This window comes from Tachyglossus aculeatus, chromosome 2 (assembly GCF_015852505.1).
Source record: "Tachyglossus aculeatus isolate mTacAcu1 chromosome 2, mTacAcu1.pri, whole genome shotgun sequence".
NCBI classification, from domain to species: Eukaryota; Metazoa; Chordata; class Mammalia; order Monotremata; family Tachyglossidae; genus Tachyglossus; species Tachyglossus aculeatus.
In genome coordinates, this window is record NC_052067.1 from 134,810,684 (window position 1) to 134,825,080 (window position 14,397).

Below are 14,397 nucleotides of genomic sequence, written 5' to 3' on the forward strand. Positions count from 1 at the left end.
ATAAATAAATAAATTGCAGGTATGTACATGAGTCCTGCAGGGCTGGGATAGGGGATGAATAAAGGGAGCAAGTAAGGGTGATGCAGGAGGGAGTGGGAGAAGAAGTGAGGGGCCAGTAGCCACAGAATAGTCAATAGAACATGAAAGGATGGTGGGATTAGGGCAGTTACAAGCATAATGGACAAAGGATAATAGAATGACAACAAGGAATAGATAATCCAGTCATCACCAGGAAAACCTGATATTGGCAATACTGAAGGGGGAGGAAATCTTTCTTCGCTGGATAGTCATCCCAAGGTCATACTAGCTTACCCCACTATGACCGTATTGCAAGGACTGTGCAGCTTCCTAGCCAAGGGACACCCCAGTATTTGCAGATGGACCTCAGGAACACTCCAGACCATGCAGGCTGAAGTCAAAAGCAAGTAAGGCCACCTTCAGAGTGAACCAAGAAGGAGAAAGTAAAGTTGGAGGGTATTAAAAGGGTCCAGGGGACAATGATCATTGCTCTTAGGTTAGAGTCCGTTGATGCCTGAACCAGTGTAAAGGCGAACCAATTCACTACATGGTTGTGGATCACTCATTGTGTTTTCCCATTGGATTGGTAATTATACTAAGGTGATGGAGGGTTCTTTCCCTTATTTTTTTTTTGGGGGGAGTGGACATTTCTCTTACAGGAAACCTTATACACTGTTGATGGAAGGTGGTTGTTGAGAACAGCTTCATCTTCTTTCAATAATTCCCATTATTTGGGTAAATCTTGTAAATCTGTCTCCGTATTAGATTGTAAGCTCTTTGTGGGCAGGAAATGTATGTTTTACTTCTGCTGTACATTCCCATGAGCATAGTACAGTGCGTTGCGTGCAACCACCACTCAATAAATACCATTACAATTACTGCTACAACTCATTCATTCATTCATGCAATCGTATTTATTGAGCACTCACTGTGTGCAGAGCATTGTACTAGGTGCTTGGAAAGTACAAGTTCGCAAAATACAGAGAAAGTCCGTACCCAACAACGGGCTCATAGTCTACAAACTACTACTACTACTATTACTACTATTACTGTCACTAACCCTATGATAAGGGCCAGCACTTGGAGAGGCCTTCTCAATTAGGCCTTCATTCCTCTTCTCCCACTCCCTTCTGCGTCACCCTTGCACTTGGATTTTCTCCCTTTATTCATCCCTCCCTCAGCCCCTTTGCACTTATGTCCATAACTGTTATTTAATTTATTCATTTAGATTAATGTCTGTCTGCCCCTCTAGACTGCAAACTCGCTGTGCTCAGGGAATGTTACTACCAACTTTGTTATGTTGTGCTCTTCCATGTGCTCCGTACAGTGCCCCCCACTCAGTAATTACTCAATGAATACTATTGATCTATAAGGCCCATGCTCACATCAAGGATCCATAAAGGAAAGTTATTTGCTGTTTCCCAGGCTCCAAATCGTTGTCTACTTCCAAAAAGGAGCAAAAAGAAAATGGCAGACACCTGCAAGGATAGAGCATCACCCAGGCTGGACAGGAAGCCAATCCAATGCAAGAGTGGGAATTGGGTCCAGGATCAGGATTAGAGAAAGGATGAAATGGAGGCAAATGAGAAGCTTCTGCTCTTGACTGGGCAGAGCTGAGAGAAAGAGCATCCTCTGAAACTGGATGGGCAGAGAAATCTGTGTTGGATTCCCAAGACTGTGAAAATTGAGTTGAGTTTGGAGCCTTGGGTAGAGAAATATTGCTTTATGTTCCTGGATTTTATTTTATGATCCTTTTGGCTGTTGCTCATCTTACTTAGAATTTATACCATTTACATTTTCTCAATGCTCATTGTTGATTAATTCTTTTAGCTAATTTTCAAGCCTATCTTTAGTTCAGGGAAAGTCTTTTATTTAATAAAAGAGAGATATCTTTTTGTCTTGTGTTCTGGTATCTTTATCCTTCTTTAGGGAAGGGGACAGAAACTTGGTAAGGCTGCTGACTTTTCTACCACAACACTGGGTTAGACAGCTGAATAATAATTGATTCCATGACAGGTTTTAAGGTATGTTTTCAAGTTGCTCAGTAGTGACAGTAAATGACTTGCAATGTGGCAGGAAATACCGCAAAAAGTAGGGTGTAAGGTTGGGAGTGATCAGTTACTAAAACTGTGGATGTGTTCATTGTGAGAAAATTCTATGGCACAGACTCAAGACTAAGAAAATGCTATCATTGCAAATTTGATATGAGATGGCTGATCTGCCACCTTCCTTCATGATGACTTTGCAAACATAGTTTTTTTCATGGAACAAATTCTATTCCATGGAAAGTACTTCACTATTAGCAGTGCCTTCATCTAAAACAAAAAATTAGTTACCTGGTGCCAGTCCCCAATTATATTATTAGCTTCTATTTGCATTATGGGAACCAGCAGGAAATGATCAGATGGACTTTCTTCCAGTTGTTCCGATCAGAATGACTGCTTCTTTGTGAAAATGCTGGATACACTTTCACGGATCTGCTTGGTTCTCACCCCATAGACGATGGGGTTGAGGGCGGGAGGAACAACAATGTACAGGTTGGCCAGGAGGATGTGGATGTAGCCGGGGATTTTGTTGTGTCCAAAGCGATGGGTGAGGACGGAGAAGAGGACCGGGATGAAGAAGGCCAGAATGACACAGATGTGGGAGATGCAAGTGTTTATGGCTTTGAGTCGTGCGTCCTGGGAGGGGAGTCTGAAGACAGTGTAGAGAATCCTGATGTAGGAGATGGCGATCAGCACTATATCCAAAAAAACTAGGCAGATGACACATAGACCATAAATGATGTCAAGTTTTATACTTGCACATGCTAACCGGGCAATGCCCATGTGCTCACAATAGGTGTGGGGGATAATTCGGTGGCCGCAGTAGGGCAACTTCAAGAGAAAAAACACCATTGGAATCATCAGAGAAAAATTCCTCAGGACAGCTAACCCTAGGATAACCCTAATGGATTTATTGGTGAGGATGGTGCAGTACTGAAGGGGCTTACAGATGGCTACGTAGCGGTCGTAGCCCATGGCCACGAGCACAGTGCTCTCCATGCCAGTGAACATGTGGATGGAGAACATCTGGGTGAGGCAGCACTCAAAGCTGATCTCCCGTAGGTGGAGCCAGAAGATGCCCAGCATCTTGGGGATAGTGGCCGTGGACAAGCCGAGGTCAATGGTGGCCAGCATGGCTAGGAAGTAGAACATGGGCTGGTGGAGGCTCCGCTCGATCTTAATCACAAACAGGATGGTGCAGTTCCCCATGAGCGCAATCAGGTACACGGTGCAGAAGGGGAAGCCCATCCAGAAGTGTGCAGCTTCCAGCCCCGGCACCCCCAGCAGGAGGAAGGAGGAGGGATGGTACTGGGTGTTGTTGTGATTGCTGTTGGCCATGGGGATTACTGGAAGAGACTCCATCCTCCTTATGTCACTTATCATGGGTTCTGGAAAGACCTAAAGAAAATATGTTATTGCTTACCTATCCAAGTAGAATCCATTTGTTTTTCTTGGTTTCTCTTTAGGAAAGTTGCTACATCAATCCAGAAACAAATCCTTCATTGAACTATAACAATAATGATGCTTGGCCAAGAATGAACCAGACAACATCGTCTTTGTGGAATCCCAACTGAATCACTCCATCATGATCCTTGCACTAATCCTGGGCCAGCAGACCAAATAGGATTTTCCAGTCAATGAATCAATGAGTCAATCAGTCAGTCAATCATCAGTGGTATTAATTGAATATTTACTGAGTTCAGAACACTGTACTAAATGCTTGGGAGAGTACAAAATCTAAAGTCTAAGCTCAGAGTGCAGTCATTGAAAGAAATGTTCTCCTCTTTGTCCCCCTTCTGGAACCCAGATTCTCTAAAGAATTGAAACAATTCCTGAACAAAGCTGCATGGCTTAGTGGAAAGTGAACGGGTTTGGGAGTCAGAGGTTATGGATTCTAATCCCGGCTCCGCCACTTATTAGCTGTGTGACTTTGGGCAAGTCACTTCACTTCTCTGTGCCTTAGTTAACTCATCTGTAAAACAGGGATTAGAACTGTGAGCCCCAAGTTGGACAATGTGATTACCTTTCATCTACCCCAGCACATAGAACAGTTCTTGGCACATAGTAGCTGCTTTAAAAATACCATTATCATCATTATTATTATTAATAATAATAATGATGGCATTTGTTAAGCGCTTACTATGTGCAAAGCACTGTTCTAAGCGCTGGAGGGGATATAAAATGATCAGGTTGTCCCACGTGGGCATCACAGTCAATCCCCATTTTACAGATGAGGTAACTGAGGCTCAGAGAAGTTAAGTGACTTGCCCATCAGAGAATCAGGAGAGGACAGTGTCAGCAAAGCCACAGTTAGATAGTTTTTCCGGGAGAAGGGGGTGGTCGACATTGTTGAAAGCAACAGAAAGGTCTGGGAGGATTAGGACGGGGCAGTAGCCACTGGATTTGGCAAGAAGGAGGTTGCTAGTGGCCTTAAAGAGGGTCGTTTTTGTGGAAGGGAGGGGGCGGAAGCCAGACTGCAGGGTGTTGAGGAGGGAGTTGGAGGAGTGGAAATGGAGGCAGCCGGGAGGTCAAGGGAGGGTTTCTTTAGGAGATAGGGGAGGCCTGGGCATGCTTCAAAGCAGTGGGAAAGGAGGAGCTAATGGAGGAGAGAGGGAGGGGATAGGCAGAGATAATCTAGAACAAGTGAGAACATTATAAATACAGGGAGAGCTCGTCCACTCGAAATAGGGAGAGAGGAACTGCTCCAAGGATATGGGTGTAAGGGTGAAGTAAAGGTGTCACTTTGCTTCTTTATGCCTCAGTTTACCTCATCTATAAAATGGGGATTAAGATTATGAGCCCCATATGGGGCGGGGATTGTGTCCAACCCCATTAGCTTGTATCTACCCCTATGTAAGGCTGACACGATCCAACCACCATTTTGGTGAAAGCTGGCACAGCATGGAAGGTTAGAGAGAGGACAGCTGGGAAGAGTTGGGAAATCAGCCAAGGATAATCCAAGGAGATAAACCACTCGTGGACCACCGAGAAACACCTTGCAATTAAACGGCCTTTGCCGTTGGCCCAGTGGGAAAAATAGGTTACTAGAGGCCTGGGTTCTCTTTTTGGCTCTTCAAGTAGGCGGATGCCTGCAGGGGCTCCACTATCAGCATTGTGAGTTTCTAAGCACTGACACACCCACGGGGTTCCTTGGCATGGAGAGGCCCAGCGGGAATCATGAAAAATAGTTGGCTAACGGGACTGGTGTCTAAGAGTCCAGGGGCTACCTTGGCAACCGTCTGTTGAGCTCGAGGGCTTCGGACCATCATCGGCCCTCTGCTGAGGTGCTCTGGCCACAGATGAGAAGCAGAGAAGCAGCGTGGCCTAGTGGATAGAGCATGGGCCCGGGAATCACAAGGACCTGAGCTTTAATCCCGGCAGTTCCACTTGTCTGCTGTGTGACCTTGGGTAGGTCACTTTGCTTCTTTATGCCTCAGTTTACCTCATCTATAAAATGGGGATTAAGATTATGAGCCCCATATGGGGTGGGGATTGTGTCCAACCCCATTAGCTTGTATCTACCCCAGTGCTTAGAACATAATAGATGCTTAACAAATACCATAAGGAAAAAAAAATGATGGGTCCTGCAGATGGTCGCATTTATACAGGCATTCCCCCAGCATGCTGCACCCCCATCCCGCCAAGTCAGTGGTAGCTCCCCGGACCCCAGCGGGGACACACCTAACCTCTGGGACCACAGAATGAGGGTGGCCCTGGGTAAACCCCAATGACCAACATCAGTCCCTCTGTGCAGGTTCTAACCAGGGCTCACCCACCCTTACACCGGAAGGGAATCTGCCTTTCTACTTGTTTTGTTGTCTGTCTCCCCCTTCTAGACTGTGAGCCTGTTGTTGGGTAGGGATTGTCTCTATCTGTTGCTGAATTGTACTTTCCAAGCGCTTAGTACAGTGCTCTGCACACAGTAAGCACTCAATAAATATGATTGAATGAATGAATGAATGAAACTTCACTGATTTGGTAACTGGGCCGAACCCAGGATACCCTCCAGTCCACGGGAAAGTTGGCCCATGGCGACTCTACAATGGGAAGCTTTCAGAGATGCAACAGGGCCAAGTGGGAAGACCCCGGGCCTGGGAGTCAGAAGACCTGGGTGCTAATCTCAGCTCCCCTCCTTTCCTGTTCTGTGATCTTATAATAATAATAATAATGATGATGGCATCTGTTAAGCGCTTACTATGTGCAAAGCACTGTTCTAAGCGCTGGGGAGGGTACAAGGTAGTCAGGTTGTCCCACCTGGGGATCACAGTCTTCACCCCCATTTTCCAGATGAGGTCACTGAGGCCCAGAGAAGTGAAGTGACTTGCCCAAAGTCACACAGCTGACAACTGGCGGAGCCGGGATTTGAACCCATGACCTCTGACTCCAAAGCCCGGGCTCTTTCCACTGAGCCACGACCTTGGGCAAGTCGCTTCATTTGTCTGAGTCTCAGTTTCCTCATCTGCAAAATGGGGATTCAGTACCTTTTGTTCCCCCCTCTTGGACTGTGAGCCCCAGGTAGGACAGGGACTGTGTCTGACCCTCTGATAATATCTACCCCAGAGCTTAGTTCAGTGCTTGACCCACAGTAAGTGCTTAGCAGAAACACTTAATCATTATTATGAAGTGAGCCCTACAGGACTGTACAGCCATTTCGCCGCTTTTCTAGAATCCAGAATCCATGGAACAGTGTTTGGCACATCTAAGCGCTTAACAAGTACCATCGTTATTATTATCACGGAACAGTCCGGCTTGGTTGCCATGGCCAAGGCAGGCGTATTTTAGCTGCAAAGCAGCGTGGCTATGACTTCCGGCCCCGGGCCCTCCTGTTCTGGGCCAGCCCCTTCCTGACCTCATCAAACAGCTGCAGCATGATGGTGAGGACGTCAGGGTGCGCTTTGTCCACCTCATCGAAGAGCAACAGGGCGTTGGGGCACTGCTTCAGCTTCTTGGTCAGCTGGCCGCCTTCATCATGGCTGATGTAGCCGGGGGGTGGGGGGGAGCCGATTATTATTATTATTATGATCTGGCTAATACTAGGAAAGAGGGAAGAACCAAAATCAGCCATGCATCAGAACTGCATTTCCCCATAGCTCTGTTGTCCACAGATTTTTCTGTCCCTTGCCTGGACATGACAACCCTGAATTATCACTAGTTCTGTCACCACAGTGGAAAGCTATGTAAAGATATCTGGGAGTGTCATTATTATTATTACTATTATCATTATTATGACATTTCTTAAGTGTTTACTATGTGCCAGAGACTGTGCTATGTGCTGGGGAGAACATAAAAAATTGGGTTGGACACAGTCCCTGTCCCACGTGGGGCTCACAGTCTCAATCCTCATTTTACATATGAGGAAACTGAGGCACAGAGAAGTGAAGTCACTTGCCCAAGGTCATGCAGCAGACAAGTGGTGGATCTGGGATGAGAACCCATGACCTTTTGACTCCCAGGCTTGTGATTTATCCACTACACCATCGTGCTTCTCTATAGTATAGTATAGTAGAATCAGGATGAATCACGTATGTGCAGCCTCACAATATATCCCAGAGGGTCACCCAGCTGGCTGACCACAGGAGTAGGACATGATAGGAGAATCCCAGATTTAGGTGTCAAGTAATACTAGGACTTGGATGCGCCAGCTAGAAAAGTTATTCAGGGAGACATCCATAAGTACCAGCACATTGTCAGGGAGTGAGATGGCTGCCAACCTTAACCTAAGAGAGGAGCCAACAGACACAATGCCATTTAATGGAATAATAGTCTCAATTTAGATGAAGGTTGTAACAGGATACACTGCTATATCCTACTATACTGTAGAGGGATTCTTTGCTGTAACACAAAATTGATAAGCTTTTGCATGTAAATAACTCCATGTTCTGTACACACTATATATTTTTTTATTCTCCAGAGAAATCAGTCAAATCCATGGCATTTATTGAGCAATTACTGTGGACAAAGCACTGTACTAAGCACTTGGTAGATACAACAGAGTTTGTAGAAATGATTCAAAAATCTCCAGTGGCAACCAATCAATCTGTGCATCAGGCAGAAACTCCTCACCCTTGGCTTCAAGGCTTTCCATCACCTCGCCCCCTCCTACCTCACCTCCCTTCTCTCTTTCTACAGCCCAGCCTGCACCCTCCGCTCCTCTGCCACTAATCTCCTCACCGTGCCTCGTTCTCGCCTGTCCCGCCGTCAACCCCCGGCCCACGTCATCCCCCTGGCCTGGAATGCCCTCCCTCTGCCCATCCACCAAGCTAGCATGTCACCTGAGTAACTCTTTAATAATGAACTGTAATATGTACATGGAAACAGAGTGGATTCAACAAGTATTTTGAAGATGAAGAATTACTAGTCTCAAACTTCAGAAGTAGCATGGTGTAAGGAAGCAGTCAGGAATGGTGGTTAGAGCAAGGACTTTGGAGTCACAAGATCATAGGTTCTAATCCCAGCTCCACCACTTGTCTGCTGTGTTATCTTGGGCAAGTCACTTCACTTCCCCGTGCCTCGGTAACCACAACTGTGAAATGGGGGTTGAGACTGTGAGCCCCATCTGGGACAGGGACTGTGTCCAACCCATTTGGCTTGTACCCACCCAAGCACTTAGTACAGTGCCTGGCACAAAGTTAGTGCATAACAAATACCATTATTATTATTATTATCATTATTATTATTATTAATAATAATAATAATAATAATAATAACCTACATGACATAGAGGTGGGAGATGACAGATGGAGAAACTGAGGCCATCAGGAGGGGGTTCGTTCTCAAATAAAGGATTGGGGAAGATCTGGATACAAAGAGGTAGATTAGAAAACTTCGACAGGTGCTGCCATTGGTAAAGAGAAGAATTAGTAAAATTGAGAGGATCTTAATACCAATTCCATCATTTAATGTACCATGTACCAGGAACACACTCACTACACCCAAGATTTATGCCCCTTTTTCGAACTGATGCCTAGGCTCTCAGACTGAGCTATCCCACCTGCCCTGCTACCGCTATCCTTGAATGAATCTCCATGCATCACCCTTGCACTTAGATTTACACCCTGTATTTATCCCACCTACAGCCCCACAGCCCTTTGGTACATATCCATAATTTATTTATTCCTATTAAATAAATGATATTAATATTAATGTACAGCCCTTTGGTACATATCCATAATTTATTTATTCCTATTAAATAAATAATATTAATTTAGACTTCTAGACTATAAGCTCCTGGTGGTCATGAAACGTGTTTACCGACTCTTGTTATAATGTGCTATCCTAAGTGCTTAGTATGTGCTCTTCACACAGATAGTGCTCAATAAATGCCACTGATCGACTGATGAATTGCAGACCCAGGAGTGTGACTACAAGGACCTTATTCACCAAGGGTGCATCACCACGGGGCAAAAACATTGAGCATCTCTCCTCACAAGGGCTGGGAATCAAATCTAAATCAGGGTTGGGACCAGAATGATTGACGGCTGAAGAGGCAAAAGCTCTCTGGGAGTCTGAATTGCCCTATGTAAGAGCATCCACATTGCCTATATGCCCCTGTACCCAGAGTACACATGTCCTCACACTGAACAATGATATTTTCTCTTCTGAGATGCCTGGAGAAGACTCTCTGTGCTGCCTTGGAGGGTCACATTGTCCCCCATCCATCACCAAGGCTGAAATGGAGATACCCCACCCCTGCCCCCTCTGCACCCTCTCCTTATCACTCCTCTTGGAGCTGTAGCCCAGTGTTTCCTTTGTACGGCCAGGATGGGGTATTGTGGAGCTTGGTAGCAGTAGAACTTTCTCCTTCCCTCATCCAGTGTCTATCTCAGCAGTTCCCCCTTCTTGTTCCCAGCCCAGCCCAAGCAGACTCACATGTCTCAGCTGCCGCTCCAGCAATCGTCTGGCAGGGATGGGGCTCTCCAGACAAGGAGCATTGGCCTGAATGTAATGCCTGTATGGCCCAGAGAAGAGAGGGATGTTTATTGCACCTGAGCCCCTTGGGAGCTGCCTCCCCTAAGAGCTCCCTGGAACCTGCAATAGCAGGGCAGAAGAGTCCCTGGATCCCTAACCCCATTCCTCTGAATTGGTGAGCCATCTCTAGGTTGGATTGAGCTACTCTGACCTTTTCCCTTGCAACCTGCCTCCCCTGGATCTCTACAAGGAGACCCTGGCTGCTCCCAAAGACCCTGGAAAAACCTACATCTTAACTCTTTGGCTTCTGGTGACTCCCAATCACCCTGCTCCTTCTGGGTTTATCTCCTTATCTCCTGGGTGCTTTGGTTCCTCATCCCTTTCCAGTTTAAGCCTTTATATGGGTGGCCTTCTAAGGAAAATACTGGCCTTCTGAACCCTGGTCCTGACTCCCATTAAGCCAGGCCCAACTGATGGGAAGGGAGAATACGCTGGGGGGATGGCAGGTACTTACCTTGCTCTGTGTGCATATCACAGAATGTTGCATCTTTCCTGATGTGTCTGTTTCTAGTCCTTTCTCCCCACATTTGGACCTGAGCCTCCTGGAAAACTAGGACCATATCTAATTCCCATTTGTGTATTCTTACCCACTGCTTAGTAAACACTACTAGGATGACAACTACTACTACTACTACTATATCCAATGGCCATCTTGAGTGAGAGGGCATTGAATGCCAGGCAGATACTGATAACTAATTCCCACCACCCTCAGTCTGTTTAGTTGTTTTTATGTGTACATAGCTAGAATTCTATTTATTTATGCTAATGCCTGTTTACTTATTTTGATGTCTGTCTCTCTGCTTCCCCGGTGTGGGCAGGGATTGTCTCCCTTTATTGCTGAATTGTACTTCTCAAGCTCCTACTACAGTGCTCTGCACACAGTAAGCGTTCAATAAATATGATTGAATGAATGAATGAACCTAAGAACTTTAGCGGATACCAGATTATTTATTTCACTTATGTATTCGTTTTTTGCTTTCTTTTTGGTTGCCAATTTAGAACTGCATCTGGAGAGTTTCCAACACTACCAATCTCTGCTAGGGGAAGGTCAGTCTGGCAGAGGCCTAACCATTCCGTTCCTAGCTTGGGCAGTGGCTAGCAAGTGGAAGGCAATCTGCTACAAGTCAAAAGTCACTCGTGCTGGTCAGCAGCAGCTTGGGAGAGAGTCTAGGGCAGAGACTCGACTTTACCGTGTGGAAAGCAGCAATGGTAAACTATTACATATTTTTACCAAGGAACCTCTATGGATACACTACCAGAATGATTGCAGATGGAGAGCGGTGAGTTCTGGGAGAGATGTGTCTGTGGGGTCGCTATGACTCAGAAACGACTCGACAGCATAAGACAAGACAATACAATTTAGAACTATATTGCCCTCTTGTTTCCACTACATGATATAATATCAGTGTCTGCCTGTCTTCTCCATTTGATTGTGCGCTCCTTAGAGACAGGGACCATACCTTCTATTTTCATTGTATGCTCCCAAGCATATGACACGTACACAGAAGATCTGTCAGTCAGTGCTGCTGATGGTGGTGATGATGATGAGGGAGAAGGGGCATGGCTTAGTGGACAATGCATGGGCCTGAGAGTCAGAGCTAATCCTGGCTTCATATTATGATTATTATTGTTATTGTTCTCTTTGTTAAGCACTTACTATGCACCACATACTGCTCTAAACACAGGGTAGATGCAAGTCAAGTCAGATAAGGTACATGTCCCATATGGGGTTCAAAGGCTAAGTAGGAGAGAGAACAGAGTACCCATTTTTTAGAGTTGAGGAAACTAAGGCACAGAGACATTACGTGACTTGCCCAAGGTCACACAGCAAGCCACTGACAGAGCAGGTTATTAGAAACCAGGACATCTGTCTCCTGCATGACTTCTGTCAAGTCACTCCCCTTCTTGCTTCAGTTTCCTCAGCTGTAAAGTGAGAAATCAGTACCAGTTCTCCATCTCCTAAAATTGTGAGCCCCATGTGGAATAGAGACTGTGTACAGCTTGATTATCTTAGAACGGTTTTTGGCACAAAGTAATCACTTAACAAAAAACCCCATCATTATCAGTAAGAAATCAGAACCCACTGGGGCAGGGGGTTTGGTGAACTTAATTATTTTCTCAGAGCCCAAGAGAACAATGGCAAAGTAACTTCCCAAGCAAGGAGGGGAGAAAAACCATTCTCTGATTCTAGTTCTCCACCCAGTTGTCCTCCCTCCCAGGACAAAGCAGCCCATGGTGCTTGTAGGATCCAGTCTGATCTTTTCTGGATTTGTTGAATTTTAACCCTATTTCTCAGTGTTTTAATTTGTATTCTAATTGTCCTCTACCAGAATAGTAAGAGCACTTACAGTTCTTTCCATAAAGATCTCCAGAGATAGAGCACCCTCCCACCTCCGTCATCACTTCACTTGATGTCCAGTTGCTAGGGGGAAAAACACAAACCAAACAAAACCAGCGAGGCATAATAATAATAACTGTGGCATTTGTTGCACATTTACTATGTGTGAGTCACTGTACTATGCTCTGGAGAGGGACACAGTGCTTATCCTATGCATGGCTTACAGTCTCAATCCCCATTTTAAAGATGAAGTAGCTGAGGTCCAGAGAAATGAAGTGACTTGCCCGAGGGCACACAGCAGACAGGAGGCAGAGCTAAGATTAGAAACTATGATCTACGGGCTTTGGAGTCAGAGGTCATGGGTTCAAATCCCTGCTCCGCAGCTTGCCAGCTATGTGACTCTAGGCAAGCCACTTAATTTCTCTGTGCCTCAGTTACCTCATCTGTAAAATGGGGATTAAAACTGTGAGCCCAACGTGTGACAACCTGATCAACTTGTATCCTCCCCAGCACTTAGAACAGTGCTGGGTTCTAAACCTCAGTCTGACATTTGCCTTGAGATTCTTGACTTGGCTTGACTTGATTTATCTGTGCCTCAGTTTTCTCATCTGTAAAATGGGGATTAAATGATTATCTCTTCTCCTACCTTAGACTGGGAGTCCCAGGAGATACAAGGACTGTGTCTGATGGGATGATATTGTAACTACCACAGGGCTTGGCATGTAGTAACCACATAGCTACTCAGGGAAGCAGCATGGCTCAGTGGAAAGAGCACGGGCTTTGGAGTCAGAGGTCGTGGGTTCAAATCCTGACTCCACCACTTGTCAGCTGTGTGACTTTGGGCAAGTCACTTTACTTCTCTGGGCCTCAGTTCCCTCATCTGTAAAATGGGGGTGAAGACTGTGAGCCCCTCGTGGGACAACCTGATTACCTTGTATCTACCCCAGTGCTTAGAACAGTGCTTTGCACAGAGTAAGCACTTAACAAATACCAACATTATTATTATTAATATAACAAATGTAAAAATAATAATGAATATGTTCAGCATCTAAGAAGCGTACGGAGCTGGCAAGACTGAACGGAAATAGCCCAAGACTGAGAGTTAGGAGACCCAGGTTTGTGTCCCATCTTGGCCTGGCCAACTGTGTGACCTTGCAACAGTTATTTAACCTCTCTGTATCTCACGTTCCAGCATGGTGTAGTGGTTAGAGCACACAGGCCTGGGAGTCAGAAGGCCATGGGTTCTAATCCCGGCTCCATCACTTGCCTGCTCTGTGACCTTGGGGAAATCACTTAACTTCACTGGGCCTCAGTTACCTCATCTGCAAAATGGGGATTAAGACTGTGAGACCCACATGGGACAATCTGATTATCTTGTATCTACTCCAGCGCTTTGAACAGTGCTTGACACACAGTAAGCGCTTAACAAATACCATTGTTATTATACTATAATGTGAGGCATGCAAGTGTTATGCCTTTGAGGGACAAAGACTGGGTCTTTTCTCATAAACTTGTATTTACCCCCGGGTTTACAAATGGTAAGCACTTAGTACATGCCTTAGTAATCACGTAATAAAATTACCTCAAAACTAGATCCAAAGGGCATAAAATCAATTCTGGTCACAAATGCATGCTCCTGCTCACACATCCTATGCCAGTGTCCGACATTCTTAGGTTTATAAACTGTCAGAGCTCAGCCTGCCCAAACTGGCAATGTATTGCACTCTGTTTCATATGTACTCCTAACTCCAAATGATTTCTCCCTACTCCCCGAATTTCCACAGAAACTCCCCAGCTACTTTCACTCACCCCAAAACAAAAGAAAAGACTGACCACACTGCCTGATATCGATTCAATCCTTACCTCAGAGGCAGCGCCTCAACCGCAATCGGTGCCATATATTGTGCTTCTATCCAGACCTTCAGGCCGGCAAGATGGCTAATGGCTTTTCCTTCCAAACCCTGGGCAGTGTTTAGTACAGTAAGTACAGAACAGTAAGGGCTCAGTAAGTGCTCAATAAATGCTTTC

At 45.5% G+C, this 14,397-nt stretch overlaps 1 protein-coding gene across 1 annotated transcript; it reads right to left on the reverse strand.

Annotated features, from left to right (window-relative positions):
* Positions 1-2,447: 2,447 nt before the first annotated feature.
* On the reverse strand, positions 2,448-7,541 carry LOC119950108 (olfactory receptor 52E8-like). The gene is made up of 2 exons (XM_038772107.1): positions 7,534-7,541; positions 2,448-3,390 (listed from the first exon to the last, which is right to left on the reverse strand). Exons 1-2 carry the CDS (start codon positions 7,539-7,541, stop codon positions 2,448-2,450), a joined length of 951 nt encoding a protein of 316 aa, XP_038628035.1.
* Between the last annotated feature and the right edge of the window lie 6,856 nt (positions 7,542-14,397).